General features: G+C 43.1%; 1 protein-coding gene across 2 annotated transcripts in view; it reads left to right on the top strand.

Moving 5' to 3' along the window:
- Window positions 1–18954, top strand: part of JAK2 (Janus kinase 2) — a 344639-nt gene that overhangs the window by 215193 nt on the left and 110492 nt on the right. For both annotated transcript variants that reach the window (XM_040417135.1, XM_040417134.1), the window contains exons 5-7: window positions 4383–4528; window positions 4877–5192; window positions 5975–6094. In XM_040417135.1, the coding sequence (XP_040273069.1) occupies window positions 4383–4528; window positions 4877–5192; window positions 5975–6094 (582 nt within the window). The remainder of the gene's footprint in view (window positions 1–4382; window positions 4529–4876; window positions 5193–5974; window positions 6095–18954) is intronic.

An 18954-nucleotide genomic window follows, 5' to 3' on the forward strand; every position in this document is an offset into this window, starting at 1 on the left:
GGACCTCTCCATCTTATGGACAGGAGCTCTATGTGGACAGCACAGAAGACTTGCCTAACAAGAGGGCATGTTTTATGAAATATAGCAAAAGGCACAAAATATCAGCAAAGGCTATACTCGTAAGTGCCATATAGTGATCCTATATGCATATTATCACAAATAGCCCAAAAGTGGCCAATGGAAGTGGAAATGTTTCTAGAAGTATTTCTAGGGCCTGTACACAAGGTGAGCCTGATTTTCATGTGCATGCTTTATGTGCCCCTCTTATTGATAGCCGCTTATAAAAAGTTTTCAGGGGGAATTCAAACGAAATAAATGTAAGCCAAACCACAGTCTCTTGCGTGAAGAATGTGTTTCTGTTACTAAGCGTTAATAAGCTGCAATTTTTTCCCTCTGTGAAGTCCGTGTCTGCAGGAAGAACAACTTGTTCCCAATTACTCGCTTCTGTCTTTTTAGCAGAGGTTGAGTCGATGATGGGACTGACACTGTTCTAAAATCGATCACTTGCAATCACTGTGTGATATGTATGTACTTCTAGCAGCAGTAAAGTGTTTATTTTATTGTAGATTTTCCAGGTCTCTTATGCTTCGCTGTAATAGAACTGTAGTGCGCAGGAAAGCGAGGGGCAGGGAGTTTATACCAGCATCACTGTTCCAGAGACTCCTGTAGCAATAGGCACTTTCTTCCTCATTCAGACTAAAGCTAGTGCTTATTGGTGGATGGGTACTGCCATCAATCTGAGGAAGAAAGCAGTCAATGGTCAGTGTGTTCTCTGCGTGGGTAAGGGCAGTTCTGCATGGCATGCCCCTTTACAATGTTAAGTGGCACACAACCCCCTCCTTACTCCTCTTGTGGTGAGCAGGCGCCCTAACATTCTCTACTGCCCCGAGGTAGGCGCTGAGCTTGGGGATGTAGGATTCAGTATTTTCACATAAAAAGCTGTATGATGCCAGGACTCCCAGAGGAGTCATTGGGGTCCTGCCTCCACACACATTGATCACCTTTCTTGGAGTTTGTTTGCAAAAAGTTATCTCAGTCACTCAGTGGTGGTGGATGCAGGACTTACAGGCTTTTTTGGCAGCATTTTATCAAGAAAACGCTGAATCAAATCATGGAAAACCATATGTTCCCAAACTCTCTCAGCCTCTTTCATATGCAGACTTTGAATAGGGAACTATAGGAAACATGGCAGAGCTGCAGGCTGAGAGCGTGCCCTAGCAGCCAGCAGTGTTAAGTTGCTGGTCGCTAGATCCTCTTGATATTCAACTGTATCGCCATACTGAGGACAGAGATATGGTTGAATGATTTAGTGGGGCACGGGAGCCTATGTCTCCCAGGCCTAGTGCCTGTAACCTATCAGATGCCAGCACATCATCATTGCGCTGCTTGAGCCAGGCTGCAAGCAGATCAGGGTGCAGGCCGGAAGAGGCCTGTGTCCTGCACTGCATCACTGACCGCAGTATGAGGGGGAGTATTTGTGTTTGGTATTCTTCTTTGGCAGCATGTTGGTGGTCCACTTTGGGTAGGGAGGGGAGAGTCATTTTCTTTTTTATACTGGCACACATTATAAGGGGGCATTAGTCCTATTGAGAGCACTATAGGGGGTATTTTTTCTAAGGACACACATTATAAGGGGACATTAGTGCTATTGGGGGCACTTTGGGGGGGGGGCTTTTTGTATACTGGAACACATAAGGTGTTATTAGTGTATTGGGGGGCGCTGTAAGGTTTTTGTTTTCTACTGGCACAAATTATGGGTGCTTTATTACTGCTGACAACCCAATAGGGAGCATTATTACTTCTGCGGCAGACAATGGGAGCTTTATTACTACTGGGGGCACTTGAGGGGGGATTAGTACTACAGTGGACTATGTGGAACATTATTACGTCTGGGGCACTTGTGTGGACATTATTACTATTGTGCTCACTGTAGGGTCACTATTACTACTAAGGACACTCTGGGAGAGAATTCTATTGGTGGGACTTTTTGGAGCCCTATTACTGTGGGAAGTGGGGCACCCTGGCATAGTATCAGCTTAGCAAAATTATTTTTGGGGGACACTATGTTTACAGCACTATTTGCTGGGCACTATTTTAGTGTCAATAATTCTTGAAGGCTGGGCTACCTGTGTAATAATATTTTCAGGGGGCATAGCTGGCACAGTATTGGGGGTGTTAGGCTGGAGTGTTCAGAAGGTAGGAAGGTTGATGGAAAAGTAGGAATCTAAGCTGTCTGGGTGGCAAACTCTGCAGAGATGAGACATGGCTGAAAGAAGTCCTCATGGCGGTCTGGTCCAAATAAAGAAGATGAGGAATGAGAATATCTATACCCAAGGAGACGTCACTGGATGTAAAAGGTATATATATTTTGTTTGGTGGTGTGGAATTTAATTTAAAAAGTAATAGGCATTCATGATAGATCTTAATGTGGTGTCTGTTTTGACAGCTAAATAATTGCTGCATGCTGTGCTAGTCTTTCTTTCAAACCTGCAGGAACTGCCTACAGAGACTGGGAACACAATGGCCTTATTTTGTTAAGATTTATTCCTGCTTGCTTCCTTGGGGTTACCCGGTTACAATTTCTGGTCACTAGGGGCACTTGGCGTGAAAAGGCCAACATGCTTTTTTTCTTCCAAGAGGTTCTTCATGTCCTTTCTGATTCGATATTAAGAACGCTAGCTGGTTTGTGGTCTACAGACAGTAAGTGGGAATTGATCAATTGGACACTGCTAGTGGAAAAATTGCTCCTCCTTAAAGGATGTTTATCAAGCAGTACGGTGAAACTTTATTTGTCTAATCAGGTTTGGCACATCAGGGCATTGCTGCCATCACAGATCTTTCAAAGGTTGTTATTCTAAACTCATTAGTGGCACATTTTCTTTGTTCTACAGCTCAACATTCCTCGCCAAATATTCCAATGCTTGATTTGTTATTCAGTAGTCACAGCATAACTGGAGTATGGTTGAGCGGATTGCTTACAAAGGCATTTTTACTTGGAAATTTATATATTTGTTAACCTGTAAATTTATATATTTCTTGATTTGTAAATTTAAAGGCTATGGACACCTTTTGAATGCATTTTTAATTACAGTTTTGCACGTAAGTTGTTGTTAAAATAATTTTTCTATTAGGTCTTTATTCAAAATGTAGTTCTATTTGTCTCATGCAGCCTGCACCTTTTTTCCCCGCTTACTGCATGTCGCAGGTTGCTCTGTCCAGGATTTTAGAGTTCAGACGGGCTTTCTTACAGCTTGGTCTCCAGCCCCTCTAAGCTGATGTATAACCAAAGCAAAAAAATAATTAAAACTGCCCCTATCCTTTACAGGGGTTGTCCGGGATTGAGGACTTTGTTCCATTAGTACAAGACAGACATACATATAACATTCATCCATGTCCTACCTTTTCCACATGTTTCTGAAGCCCCGTTTTCTTATAGGAAATTCTTTGCTGGAAGTGATGTTTTCTTAGACTCGGTGACGTACCGGGTCTCTTGCAGGCGAGCTGAAGCCTATTCTTCCGGCTGCTCAGGGAGCCTGGTGACGTCACTGGCACTGATGGGCGGGCTTTAGCGCTGCCCTAGCCAGTAAAACGGCTAGGGCAGCGCTAAAGCCCGTCCATCAGAGCCGGTGACGTCACCGAACACACTGCCGGGCGGAAGCTATCTCCCGGCAGTGTGTTATTGTAAACAAAAGAGCCTTTGCCCTGCGCGATTTAGCGCAGGGCAAAGGAGAGCATCGGAGCATGAACTACTCCGATGCTTATGTCAGGGGGGCTGCCTGGGTGAAAATGGAGGTTTTTCCAGGTTCAGCTCTGAACCCGGACAACCACTTTTAAAGGAATAGTCCCATGAAAAAAATCTTAGTTTTTTAAAGCAGCATGAATACTTTGTAATAGCATATAATTAAAAATTTAGTATAGCCACTGACGTCAATAAAATCAATCTGTATAGCGCCACCTGCTGTATGTTCTTTTCCTTCTATCTCAGTCCACTTGGCTAAGGTGGTTGCACAAGCTCATTAGCATGCTTCACCTGCCACCAGCCCTAATTTCTGTTAGAAGCAGTGACAGTTATAAGGAGAGTAGTGTAGCAACAAGGGCACACCCTCTGAGCTAACAGATTGAAATACAGTAAATCTAGGAGAGCAATAAGGAGCTCTCTGGATCCTTGTGAGATGCAGGGCTTGTTCTAGCTTTGCTAAAAAGAGGTTGTCACTTACTAAAAGATGCCCAATTTTCTTTCTACAATAATCATGGAATAACACCTTTTAAAGGTCACCAACACTTAGGTTTTTCTTTAAGTGCCTAAAGTTTAAAATCTCATATTGCCTACAGTTTTGATCACAAAGGTAAAATGCCATAATTCTGCTATTTTTGTTTTAAAGTGGCGAGATGATTTTCTGAATGGCTGGATCACAGTACCCATAACACATGAAACACAAGAAGAGTGCCTTGGTATGGCTGTCCTTGACATGATGCGTATGGCCAGTGAAAGAGACGAAAGCCCCATTGCAATATACAATGCTCACAGGTATTTACTATACCAGAAGGCACAATCCATGTTATGTTCCATAGTTTAAAAATCTAGAAACCCTGAATTCTAGTCTCCACCTAGAAATACCAGTTCTGTTTTTCCTTAACTCAAAATGTAGGTGTGGGATCCATTTAAATGGAAAATAAAACCCCAAAGAATTGTTGCATTATTTCTTGTGAGCTTGTTATTTAGCAGAAGACAGGCGGGGATATCACAGCTTGTAGAGGTTTTGAAATAACTGTTTGTTCAAATTTTTTTATTGGGTGGATTGGGATTTTGCACAAGCTGTCTCAGATTCTGTAGGGTAAGCTACAGTACATTAATGCAGTATCTTTTTTTGTGCAGCTATAAAACATTTCTACCAAAGTGCATTCGTGCCAAAATCCAAGACTATCATATTCTGACTCGGAAGAGAATCAGATACAGATTCCGAAGTTTCATTCAGCAGTTTAGCCAATGCAAAGCTACTGCCAGGGACCTAAAGCTAAAATATCTCATAAACCTGGAAAACTTGCAGTCAGCATTTTACTCCGAACAATTTGAAGTGAAGGAAGCTTGTCGGGATCCTTCAGGAGGAGAGATATATGCAACTATTGTGGTTACTGCAAATGAAGGAATTCGCTTTTCAAGGGGCAAAGCTAAAGATGCATTTGATGAGCAGGTAAAGGCTAATCCCTTTGGTTTCAGGTGATTGTCCTGAAGATGAAAGTACGGTTAACCCTTTATGACTCAGGTGTTCTGAGCCTTAAAGAGATTTTCCAGTAACGCATCACTTCTAACAGTTGCCGGCAGCCTGTCTACCATTCTGAAAGGATCATTCTTAACTGCTCCCCGCTGCTCAAGTCCTCCGCTCTTGCTCCTGCGTTTTCATCTTCTGGTCCGGAGTTTGTTTTCTTCCTCCCTGCCATGTGCATGGCCACCTGATTCTGTTCACCCAACCACAAGAGACACGTCACCTTTGAAGCCAGTGGTTGGCTGAAGAGGATAAGGTGACAAAGCCTGTGCCAGAGAGGAAGAAAACAAACCTCAGACCAGAAGATGAAGACACGGGAGCCAGCAGGGAGCAGGTATGTATGATCCTTTCAGTACGGGATGTAGACTGCAGGCAACTGTGATGTATTCCCTTTTATGCCTATACAATCTGCTGGATTTTGGGTTTCCTTTAAATTGATTAAAGACAGTTGGATCTTTACAGGGTTTATTATAAACAGTGTAATAAAAATATATAAAAGGGGAACCCAACCAAGGAACAAAGGTACAAAGAAAGGAGAAAAGATGTAGTGGGTGATCGGAAGTGCCTCACTTGACTTCTTTGCGCATTCTTATATATTAGAGACACACAGCCCATACATTGTTTATTTCTGGAACATCTCCTAGGTACTATACTATACTACTTTATATCTATTGTTCATTCAACTAAATTCAATTGTTTTCGTATGACAGGACCTGCAAACCTACTGCGATTTTCCAGACATCATTGATGTGAGCATTAAACAAGCCAGCAAAGATGATTCCAGTGAAAGTCGAATAGTGACTATCCACAAACAGGACAACAAATCTCTGGTAATTTTCTCCTTTGAAATAAAACAACTTTATTGGCGCTCTTAAAAATGTTGTGAGTATGCAGCAAGGAAGGTCAGTGCTGAAATGACAAGTGAATAAGTAAAAGAAGAATTTCTGCGCTTTCTCTCTGACTGCACCAGTGACCAGTTCCAGTGACTAGAAGCAGGGTTCTACCACGTCTGCTGTCCTCCACAGTCACACCTACCTTTACTTGTAGAGCAGAGTCCGCTATGTTGATGTGTGATGGTGAATACTTGATAGTTGTCCCGATACCCCAGTACGGTGGAAGCAGTCAGGCTGTGTAGTTTGAAAATGGCCCTGGCCGGCAGCGCGTTTCCTATTCAAAAAAAGCTTGCACTTATAAGATCAGATCGCCGGTGACGTCACGCTAGCTTACTGCTACAGGAGCTGTTGTGGACCAAAAATCCAACGTGTTTCGAAAAGATCGCTTTTCCGCCTCAGGGTCCTCCTGCCTGTGCTTCTTCTTAAGACGGTCCGGTGCACGTTCTTCTACATTTTATTATTATTTTTCCTTTCCTCCAGCTGGCTGTCAGCTCCTCAACTAAAGGGTAGGGGGGCTGCTTTAACTGCTCATATCTCTGGATTGGTAGTAGCTTTCAAACAGTACCAAAATCACAGCATTATCTTCATTACATTGGAAGATATCACTGTTAGAAATCGGGATGCAGTGAATGCAGTTGAAAGTAAAAGTAGATTTTACATTGTTTATTCCCAACTTGATTTCTAACAGTGATACATCTTGCTTATTTTGTGCTAATGCCTGTAATGTCAACTTTCAAACAAGATGAGGCCTGTGTGCTACCAGTCAGGAGATTTGAGCAGCTAAAGCAGACCCCCTCCCCCTCTCCCTGAGCTGGACTCGGACAGAATAGTTAAGTGCTTTTCCCACTCCCCATGCTGAGCATGGGGAGAAGAGTTAGGTGGTTAAAGGGGTTTGGGGTTCGTGGAAACCATATATTGCAAGGACGTTAGCAGTGTATGTACATTGACAGCCAGATTTCAGTGGGATACTTGACCTCGAATAGGGATGAATCATTGGACTATGTTATATTCTTGGACTATACTGACACATTCATATATAAACAGTAAATGTAATTGGTGGTGCACCTCTGCTTCACACCCCTGGCGGTACCTTTAAGAGATGTATATTCACATATTTACAAAGGATGGGCATGGGGCTTGGGGCTGTATATAAACAGTAAATGTAAATGAAGATGTAAGCTTCTATGGTGCTGTATCTCATGGTGGAAGGATACATGCACAAGGCAGATTCCTCTTGTTTTTAATTTTTTTGCTTTCCACACCCTGCCCAAAAATGGATTGTTTCCAGAATTGCATTGCAAAGGATGAAATGTGCACTGAGAATCCGCACAAGCAGTTGACTTGCTGCAGATTTCAAAATCCACACATCAGGTCAATTTCCGGTCAAAAAAATCTTATCTACATAGCTAGTACTGTATGATGCTTTAATTTTATGCATGAAAATCCACATGTAATACACACTGTATTCATATACCTTGGAAGTGCCTTCGGTAGATGAGAAGCGAACATCACTTCTGCTATTGAAATCTTCACTAGGTAAAAACTGTACATATCACTAAAATATGCTCAAATCTAAGTATTGATTTTCTCCTGTCTATCCTCCTGGAAAAAAAAAAAATCTGTATTATTAGTCGCTGTGGAAAGTTAATTTAATACTTCTGATATGAGGCCTACTTTGTGATGTTTTCTCTGGAGGTGCATGTATATCTTAACAGTACTGCCAAGGCTGCCTGAATATTTATTGTTCACTCCAACTCTTCAGGAAGGGACATTTATTTTTCTCAGGATGATGGAAAAATAACAGTAAACTAGATTGTGTCATGTAGTGCAGAGTTTTCATACCCCTTGCTGTGTGAGAACTGTGTTCACCACAGTAAGGCCTCATGCACGCAACCGTATCTGATTTGCAGACTGCAGTGGGTTCGTGGTCCGCATTTTGCAGACATTTTCTATTTATGGAATGGACGTGGACAGAAAGCACACTCTTGGGCTGAAAGCCAATAATCATCCCTTTTTGCCACCCTGATAAATCGCTCCTTTTTACCCATGACAGCAACAAGGGATATGTGTGCAGACAGGCTATTGCACACCTGATATACCCACCAAGCCAGCTCACGACACATGACTTCCTTCATGAGCTATGTGCTGTCGACATCGAAAGTATGAAGTGGTCATAATAATGTGACTTCACTGTGTATAGACAGTATAAAAAACTGATAAGCACACCATGCATGCACTGTGCACACACATACTCATGGCTCTTCCTTGCACATTCTTTTGGTCATTTGATCGTTAACTGCACTGTGGGAAGTGAGTTCCCGTCAAGCGCCGTAATAGTGCGGAACACTGATCAGGTGGACGCAAAAGCTGCACTTGCTCAAGCAGCGGCAGGGGCCTGGCTGTAACTGCCAGCATCGGTAAAAATACTGATGCCGAAGGTTAATGCTGACCGCAGCATGTACGGAATTTGCAAAGGGAGGGAGCTCCCTTTCTCAACTCATCAGCTCTGAGGCTTTACGTAGGCCTCAGGTTCAGCCAGCTACAGAAGCCAGTGGAGCTTAGCTCCAGCTGGGTCTTATAGGCATACATTGCATTGAAACAGGGATCAGACTCTGAAAAGTTGAAGTCCCATATTGGGACAAAAATAAAAAGTAAAAAAAATAAAGTAAACAAAATGTGTTTTATGAAAACAAAAAAAATAAGTTTCAAGTAAAAAAAAAAAAAAAGGGCCCTTTCCTCTCATCAATCCATTTGCATGACAAATAAAAAAAATATATTAGGTATTGCTGCATCCTTAATGACTAGCTCTGTAAAAAATATCAAATATATTTACCCCTTCAAGTGAACAATGTAAAAAAAAAAAATATTAAAAAAATATTTAGTCACCTCATGTCACAAAAATCGAGCAATCAAAATGTTTTATGTACCCCAAAATGGTACCAATGATATTGTTACCTAATCCTGCAAAAATTGAGCCCTCACAGATCACAGTTTTTTTTTTTTAAAAACAATTTGTGTAAAAGTGGTAAAATATATATAAAAAAATTATAAAATTGGTATCTCTGTAATCATACATAAAATACAGTGCACACCACAACAACAAAACCCAAAAGCAATGGCAGAGTTGCTGCCTTTTCTTTATCCTGCTTCCCAAAAAGTGATAGAAAAATTGATCAAAAAGTGCCCTAAAATAGAACCCGTGATAATGATATCTCATCCCGCAAAAAAATAAGCCCTCAGACAGCTTTGTTGAGAGAAACATAAACGTATGATTCTATGGAAAATGCTTGTACTACCTAAGAGGCTATTCAATACCAACATGGCGCCCGTAAACCAATCCATCAGAATCTGCGCTGTAAAAGTAAAAAAGGTCGTCTTTCCCTTCTAAACCCTGCAGCATATTCAACAAGCAGTTTACGTCCACATGTATGGCATTTCAGTATCCAGCAGAGCCTGCCTTTCAGTTTAAAGAGTGTGGGGTGTCTCAGATGCCCCTGCGTCTTATGGGGCGAATACTAATGAAGTGCCTGACATGAGGGCTGATAGATGGCTGAAGGTTGGGGGGTTAATATGAGGCATTGGGGGTCTGATCCGAGGTCTGATTGACATTGGGGTCTGATTGCTGGTCTGACCTGAGGTGTAATGGAAAATATTTTTTTCTTATTGTCCTCCTCTAAAACCTAGGTGCGTCTTATGGGCCGGTGTGTCTTATAGGGCAAAAAATACGGTATGTGGAAAAGTTTCAATTTCATTTTGCATAGCCCACTGTGTATTAATTTTAGCAAAATACTTGTGGCATCAAAATTCTCATTTAACCTCCTAATACCTTATTGAGCGGAGTTTCCAAAAAGTGGTCACTTTTGCAGGTTCCATTTATTATTTGACCCCAGAGCCTCTACAGTTTTCAGCGCACGATGTGTAAATCTGGCCTCAAAACACACATGGTGCTCCTTTACTCCTGAACCCTGTAATATATCCAGGCAAAAGATTAGGGCCACAACTAGGGCGTTTATAAAACCAGGAAACACCGCATAATTAAGAGGGCTGATTTTTCACACTGGAATATGCTGGACATAACATATTGTGCACTTAGATGACAAAATTTGCAATTTCATTTAGCACCCTCTTGTGTGAACTAGTTTTTGAAAAACACCTGTGGGGTCAAAATGCTCACTACACCCCTTGGTAAGGGCTCATGCGTGCATTCTGCATTTTGCAGAAAAAAAGGGCCGCCCCCCTAATAGAACAGTTCTATCTTTGTCCGTAATGCAGAAAATAATAGGACAAGTTCTATTTTTTGGCGAAACGGACATACATACACAGAAAGCACACAGTTGTTTCCGTTTTTTTTTGGGGGGGGGGGGGGGTTTTGCAGCCCTATTGAAGTAAATGGTTCCGCAAACATGGAAAAAATATGTTTGTGTGCATAAGCCCTAAATTCTGTGAGGGTTGTGGTTTGTAAAATGGGGTCACTTTTTGGAGGTTTCTTTTTTTTATTTGAACTCTGAGCCTCTCCAGTTGTGGGGCAGTGCTGTAGAAATCACCCAAGTAGTCCTTAAATGCACATGATGCTCTTTCTCTACTGAACCCTGCAGTGTGCCCAAACAGCAGTTTACAATCACATATGGTGGTTTTCTGTGTTCAGGAGAAAATGAGTAACAAATAATGGGGGGGGGGGGGGGGGGCGATTTCTCCTGTTACCCCTTGTGAAAATGAAAAATTTGGGGCTTATGCATCATTTTGTTGGAAGACATAAGATTTTTCATTTGCACAGCCAGGTATTACTAAATTCTGTCAAAGCGCTTAGTACACCCCATGATAAATTCCTAGGACCTCAGGGTCTCTTCAGATGTGACATACTGTAATGGCCAAAAACCATTCCAGCAAAATCTGCCCTCTAAAAACCATATGGCACTCCTTCTCTTTTGAGCCCTACGGTGTGCCCATGCAGCAGTTTATGACAACATATGAGGTGTTTCTGTAAACTGAAGAATCAGGGTATTGAGTTTTTTTGGTGTTAACCCATGCCGTGTTACAGGAAAAATTGATTGAAATCGAAAATCTGCAAAAAAAAAACTGACATTTTGAAATTTCACCTCCATTTACTCTTTTTTTTTGTTCTTGTGGAACATCTAAAGGGTTAACAAAGTTTGTAAAACCAGTTTTGGAGTTATAATGGGGTCATTTATGGGTGGTTTCTATTATGTAAGCCCCTCAAAATTACTTTATAACTGAATTGGTCCTTAAAAAAGTCTGTTTTTAAATTTTTTCTTGAAAATTGTTAAAAATTACTTCTAAAATCCTAAGCCTTCTAACCATGGGCATAACTACCATAGCGGCACACCATGCGACTGCTATGGGGCCCAGAGCAAGAGGGGGCCCAGTCTTAGTTGGGATTATCTCCTCTTCTACTGGTGGTGAAACTTGGTCAGTACTCTAACCTCTAAAGGAACAACTTCTAGCAAATGAGGCAGTAGAATAAATGGCCCAAGGTTCATTGAAAAGAGTTTAGGCACAAACCCTTCTATCCTGTGTGGGGGGCCTGGTTTGGTCCTTACTATGGGGCCCTTACTTCTCTATGTACGCCACTGCTTCTAACATTAATAAAATAAATGACATTGTGAATGTTAACTATTTTATGAGATATCACTATCTGTCTTAAAAGCAGAGAAATTTCGAAAATTGCGCATTTTTCAAAATTTTCTGTAAACTTAATGTTTTTTTTATGGATAAAGGAACAAAATATTGACCCAAATTTACTGCTAACATGAAGCACAATGTGTCATGGGAAAACAGTCTGAGAATCAGATAGATAAGTAAAAGCATTCCAAAGTTATTACCATATAAAATGACTTTTATCAGATTTGCAAAAATAAGCCTGGTCTGGATGATGAAAACTGGCTTGGTCTTGAAGGGGTTAAAATGAAGAAATGCACTGTGGGAAAATACACATTGTGTACATACTGGTGTTACTTAATGTCTGTGTTTTGTAACTGATTACCATGTGGTGTAGTTGGTTACTGAACTTTTCACAAATCTTACCGCTGTCAGGTTTCCTGTGTCTCTCACTGTTCTTAAGTCATTATCAGGCTATCTTGCATTTTGACACACACACAAAAAAAAAACTTTTTTTCCTTCCTGAAATGGGTTGTGTTTTTTGACACACTTAGTAGATAGGGAATTACAGAGGCTCTACTGTCAGCAATTCACGGGCTGGTGCTCTCTCCAGATGGCAGTACCTATTGCCAAAATATTGGATATGCTATAGAGGTTCAGAAGGGCACTCAAGTGACTGGGTATATAGGTAATCAATTGATATCAGATGCAAATGTGGTATATATTAAAGATTGTTTATTATTTGTATATAAAATATATAGCACCACTGAGTCTTGCAATTTCAGTGATGTCTAGGCCACAAATAAAATAAAGGTATATGTAGTCGGATAGACTGTATATAGATATATATCCCTTTATATTGTGGGTTACCTACTCATACAGGTGATCAGTCTGTATAGAGGTATTGATAAAATACATATATGTGCACAATAGATAAATTATGAAAAAATCGCATGATAGGCAGATTATTAAAATCAAACTAAATTGCATAAAAAAAACTGTTAGTATCATGGGTATTGTTGTCTTTCTCTTGTGTCCTGAATAAATATTAGCAGCCGTATGGATAAAGGAACAGTCTTACCCCATTAGTTGTGCGTCTCAGCGGCTGTAGGCAGGTACTGTATTCGCAATACCCTGGACTATGTGGGCGATGATCCGGTCCTAGATGGCGTTGGTGCGCATGTGGTTCGTTGTTCCCTCGGCGTCTCTCTCCACTGCGGCGTCCTGGGTTCCTGACTTCTCCTGCTGTGTCCCACGTGGTAGAAGATGGCGTCCCACGTGACCGGAAGAGTAACAGTGTTACTGTGGTCAGCTGGGTGGATACGTCAGCGATTTGTACCAGCTCTATAGATGTCAGCTAGCGATTTTTCTTTATAGAAAGTCTTCAGCTTATTGAGTTATCATAAGTCCATATACTGTCTGTCCTGTACCAAACGCGTTTTCCCCGGCGTCTCCACAACAGCATTCCCAGGAGGGTGTCCCCGCCTCCAGGACAGGAAACAACGAGGAAGCACAGGATTTAAGGAGCCTCCTCCCCTTACCTTACCAGTCGTTGTTTCCTGTCCTCAGACGTGCGTGGAAGCCACTCCTGGGGTTATCTAGGAATTTGGATACCTGCACCGGCCTGGTCCTTTCACTGCCGTTCAGGAGGGCTGGTGCAGGGATTGGGTTCTCCGGGGACGCATTGCCTCCCTTCCTCGATCCTTTGGATGCAAATGAAAAGAAGGAAAAAAGGAGGAAGTTTATTCAGACACTAAAGGATCTAGAGAGAAAAATCGCCTTGTGTCTGACAGTAGGCGCCGACAGTGGTGGTGACTGAAGTATAAGTAGCGCAAGGGTGGCAGCCCAAAAAATGTCCAAGCAGGGCACTCAATGTAGATTTTGAAAAAACAAAAATAGGGGTGGGGGGAGGTATAGAAAAGGCGCCAAACCGAGCAAAAATGCACAAATTTTTTTTAAATTTTTTTATAAAAATATTTTTTTTTGTGCATTTTTGCTCGGTTTGGCGCCTTTTCTATACCTCCCCCCACCCCTATTTTTGTTTTTTCAAAATCGATCCTTTGGAGTAAGTCCTGACCTCAGGCATCCCCGGGCTTGCGAGTCCGCCGGATCTTGCACGGGATCGGACGTCGTGACGTCACCGGAACGAGATCTCCTTGGCCAAGAGATTCTCGCGGGACGGCTCCTGCGCGCAGCGGGAGATTTAAAAGGAAGCTCACATCCACCACCGCCGGTGATCTGCAGAGATGCCTTCCAGTGACAGAGAGTCGTCAAAACGCTCCGGTGATCCCGCTGTCTCGGCCCTCAGCCCAGTAAGCCTCCTCCCAGGGGGGAGTTATCCCTATTCCTTTATATGTTTCCACATAGGTATATAGGGTTAAGAAGTCCTGGACCTCTCCTCCCCCTGCACGCTGGGTGTCTGTAATTTTACTATACTGACCCCTCACCACCCTTACTCTGGGTCTCTCCTTTGTCCTATACAAAGACTGTTTTATTCCTTTTAGGACAGTGAGTCCAGAAAGCTTAAACCCAAAGGAGATTCGGGGCGCAGAATGTGTGGTGGTTGCTGTAAAGGCTTGGTGTCGGATCCGAAAAAGACCCTTTGCCCTAGATGTATTGAAAAGGTTATCTCAGAAGAATCCCCTTCCTTCGTGGAGTCCATGCGAACCCTCATTAGAGAAGAGATTAAAGCGCTTTCCCCTGGGCCTTCCCGTTCCCTAAATCTGGCAGACCAAGTGGATCTGGATGAAGGGGAGTTACTTGATGATCAGGTCTCCTTATCCTCTGAGGAGGCTGCAGGGAGGCCTATGTGCTTTCCCGAAGAAACACAATCCCTACTGAAGGATATTAAATCTAAATCTACCCTAAAATTAGAAGATGTAAAAGAGACTCAGTCCTTTCACGATCAAATTTTTCAGGGGTTGGGGGAAAAAAACAAGAGGTCCTTCCCCATCCACAATAATATCAAGGCCCTTATTTCCAGAGAATGGAAGGATCCTGATAGAAGGTGGACTGTATCGGCCGCCTTTAAGCGCAAATACCCCTTTTCAGAGTCTAACTCTGATTTGTGGGATGAAACTCCCAAAATAGATGCTCCGGTGGCCCGTATTTCAAAGAAATCCTCGCTGCCCTTTGAGGATATGGGTCTCCTAAAAGACCCGATGGACAAAAAATGCGAAAGTTTATTAAGGAAATCCTGGGAGACAAATACGGCGATGTTGCGTCCCAGCATAGCGTCCACTTGTACGGCCAGAACCCTCTCAGTGTGGCTAGATCAGCTAGAGAGCAATCTGTCAGGGGGTACGTCCAGAGAAGAAATCTTAACCTCCCTTCCTACCCTAAAAAGAGCATCTAATTTTCTAACGGACGCCTCGGCCGACTTGGTTAAACTCTCTGCAAGAAGCAGTGCTTTAGCCAATGCGACCCGTAGGGCGGTATGGCTCTGTTCCTGGACGGGGGACACAGGATCTAAGAACCGCCTATGCTCCATCCCATGTGAGGGAGATAGGTTATTTGGCTCTGCTCTTGACGATATTCTGGAGGAGGCCTCCGATAGAAAAAAAAGGTTTCCCCTCTGATAATCGTTACTATCAACAGAGACGTTCCTTTCAAAATCAAAAAAGGTCAAGAGCAGATCAGAGTAAAAGGGACGGATCAAAAAGGTGGCAGCCTTCTAGAGGTAGAGGAAGGGGATACCTTTTTAAGCCAGAAGCCTGTACCCGCCCTACCCAGTGACACGCTGATCCAGGTAGGAGGCAGACTAAAACAATTCTCCTCCGCCTGGCAAGAAATTTATGCCTCCCCTTGGGTCACTCGTACCATAAGAGAAGGCCTAAAGCTAGAATTTGTTTCTCCACCCCCAAAACATTTCTTTATCAACCAAAGACAGCAGCCCGACAAACAGGCATCCCTAGAGTCAGAGATAACTACGTTACTCCTCAAAGGAGTCCTCATCCCTGTACCCGAAGAACAACACGGCGAAGGATTTTATTACCCTATATTTTTGATTAAAAAAAACAAACGGCTCCCTTCGCCTAATAATAAATTTAAAGTCCTTAAACAAATCCATTGTTTACAAGAGATTCAAAATGGAGACCATAAAATCTACCACACAGATCCTTCCGCAGGACTGCTTTATGGCTACCTTCGACCTTCAGGACGCTTATTACCACGTCCCAATATACCACAGGCATCAGTGTTTTCTAAGGATAGCAATTTATTTTCAAGGAAAACTGTCCCATTTTCAGTTCACAGCCCTTCCTTTCGGCCTATCCTCTGACCCCAGAATTTTTTAAAAAATAATGTCAGAGGTCACGAAATTTCTTCACCTTCATGGGGTACAGATCGTTCCATACCTGGACGACTTTCTGGTGTTTGCGGAGTCGCGCCAACTTCTACAATCACGCCTCAAGCAAATCCGGGACTGCCTTACAACTCTAGAGTGGATAATAAATCCCAAAAAAATCAGACCTTATCCCCAATCAGGAAAAGGTTTTTTTAGGGGTACTGTTGGACTCAAGGCATCTAATGTCTTTCCTTCCTCAAGACAAACAATCTCACTTAATCCAAACAGTGTCTCGTTTTTCCAGCAGGGATCGGTCCTCGATAAGAGACATCATGGCTGTACTGGGGCTGCTAACAGCCACAATCCCGTCAGTAAGGTGGGCCCAAAGTCACACAAGAGTCCTTCAGGCCTTTCTCCTATCCTCATGGGACGGAAAGAATTCATCTCTAGACAGAAAGGTTCACGTTCCCAGACAGGTAAAACAGTCACTAACTTGGTGGAGAATAAAGGGAAACCTGAGCATAGGAGTTCACTGGCGCCCAAGAGATGTTATGGTCATTACAACAGACGCCAGCAACTCAGGGTGGGGAGGTCATTCTTCAGGATCAGTAGTTCAGGGATCCTGGGAGAAAGACATGCAGGACGCCTCCTCAAATTTAAAAGAACTGTCAGCAGTCCACAGAGTTCTCCTTTCCCTTTACCAAAACTTCCTCTCCAAAACACGTAAAAATATTGACGGACAACACTATAGTTGTGGCGTACGTAAACAAACAAGGGGGAACCAAAAGTCGCTCACTGGCGGAAGTATCGAAAAACATTTTTTGTTGGGCAGAAAGAAGCCTTCTGTCCCTTTCTGCGGTGCATATCAAGGGAGAAAAAAAACGTGGTGGCCGATTATCTCAGTCGACATCTCATAAGAGAAACCGAATGGTCCCTAAATCACCACGTTTTCAGCCAGATCTGCCAGATGTGGGGGACCCCAGTGTTAGATCTGTTCGCCACCAAAAGCAACAGGCAGGTCAGAAGGTTCTGTTCCCTCTCGCAAAAAGATCATCCGGTATGGCTAGACGCCCTCTCCCGGCCGTGGCCAAAACAGCTCCTTTATGCCTTCCCTCCATTCAGCCTCATTCCAAAAGTCCTGGTAAAAACTCAGGAAGAGAGGGTCCATGTAATTATGGTGGCCCCCTTCTGGCCAAGAAGGGCTTGGTTTCCACTCCTGCTCAAACTATCAGCCGGAGTTTATTGGACACTGCCGTCAAACCCAGACCTACTCCATCAGGGACCAATAAATCATCCCAGTGTAAAGCAACTCAGTTTGACGGCCTGGAATCTGAACGCCTCCTGCTAAAACAGAAGGGCCTGTCAGATGCTATTTCCACGATGCTAAAAAGCCGGAAACCCGTAACTTCCCGGATCTACTTGAGAACCTGGAATGCCTTTTTGTCCTTTTTGGGAAGTGTAGATTTTCCTGATGTTCCTCAGGTCCTTCAGTTCCTGCAAGCTGGGTTGGAAAAAGGCCTCCGCCCGTCAACTCTGAAGGTACAGATCTCCGCGCTCAGCGCCTTCTTGGACGTAAAACTGACAGATTCCCCTCTGATCAAACTTTTTTGAAGGGGGCAGTAAGAACTTCTTTTTTCCCTCGTCCGGTGGTTCCTCCTTGGGACTTTGGCCTAGTTCTTTCTGCTCTCACTACTCCTCCGTTTGAGCCAATTGATAATATCCCTCTAAGGCTCCTCACCATGAAGACGTTTTTTTTAGTTGCCATAACCTCTGCCAGAGGAGTTGGAGAAATTCAAGCATTCTCATGCAAACCTCCCTATCTTACAATTCTGGATGATCGTATAATCCTCAGGCACTGTCCTGCCTTTCTCCCAAAAGTGGTATCCAGATTCGATCGTGAACAGGAAGTCTCCCTACCTTCGTTTTTTCAGTCTCTATCTACTGATTCGGAGGGAACTCTCCATAATCTGGACGTCAGGAGATCAGTCCTTTCTTACCTACCAGCCATTAAGCCGCTAAGAAAATCGGACCACCTCTTTCTGCAATTTCAGGGCCCTAATAAGGGTCAAGCTGCTAGCAAATCAACCATAGCTAGATGGATTGGGAACGTAATATCCTCTGCCTACGTTGCCAAGAGCTGTCAGCCACCAGAGGTATTGAGGGCTCATTCTACAAGGGCAGTGGCCTCATCCTGGGCAGAGACGAAAGCAGTCTCTCTGGAACAGATCTGCAGAGCCGCCACATGGGCCAACCCTATGACTTTTTTCAGGCACTATAAGCTACATGTAGTAAGGGATCAGGACTTGTCCTTTGGTCGTAAAGTTCTATCTGCTGTGGCCCCCCCGCCTAATATTGATTACTCTGTTAGTCCTCCTGGGAATGCCGTTGTGGAGGCGCCGGGGAAAAGGGTAAATTACTCTTACCGGTAATTGGATTTTCCAATAGCCTCCACAACGGCACTGGTTTCCCTCCCAAATTTTGAATGTAGACGAATGATGTTATTTGTTTACTATAATATATAATTTTTTCTGCATCACTTCTGTGTCCTCTCTTATTGACTGGTAAGGTAAGGGGAGGAGGCTCCTTAAATCCTGTGCTTCCTCGTTGTTTCCTGTCCTGGAGGCGGGGACACCCTCCTGGGAATGCCGTTGTGGGGGCTATTGGAAAATCCAATTACCGGTAAGAGTAATTTACCCTTTCGGTGCACTCTTGCACCTTCATCAGTGGTGGACAGTATTACTAATCACCTTCCTATTTATAGGGGAGGGATTATTGGAATAACTAGGACACTGGTAAGATGTGAAACGGATCCAATTGGTATCTTACCATCCTTATAAAGTATGGGGATTCTTTATAGGTAACCCATATACTAAATAGTAAATAGTGGAATGGCATA

This window comes from Bufo bufo, chromosome 2 (assembly GCF_905171765.1).
Source record: "Bufo bufo chromosome 2, aBufBuf1.1, whole genome shotgun sequence".
NCBI classification, from domain to species: domain Eukaryota; kingdom Metazoa; phylum Chordata; class Amphibia; order Anura; family Bufonidae; genus Bufo; species Bufo bufo.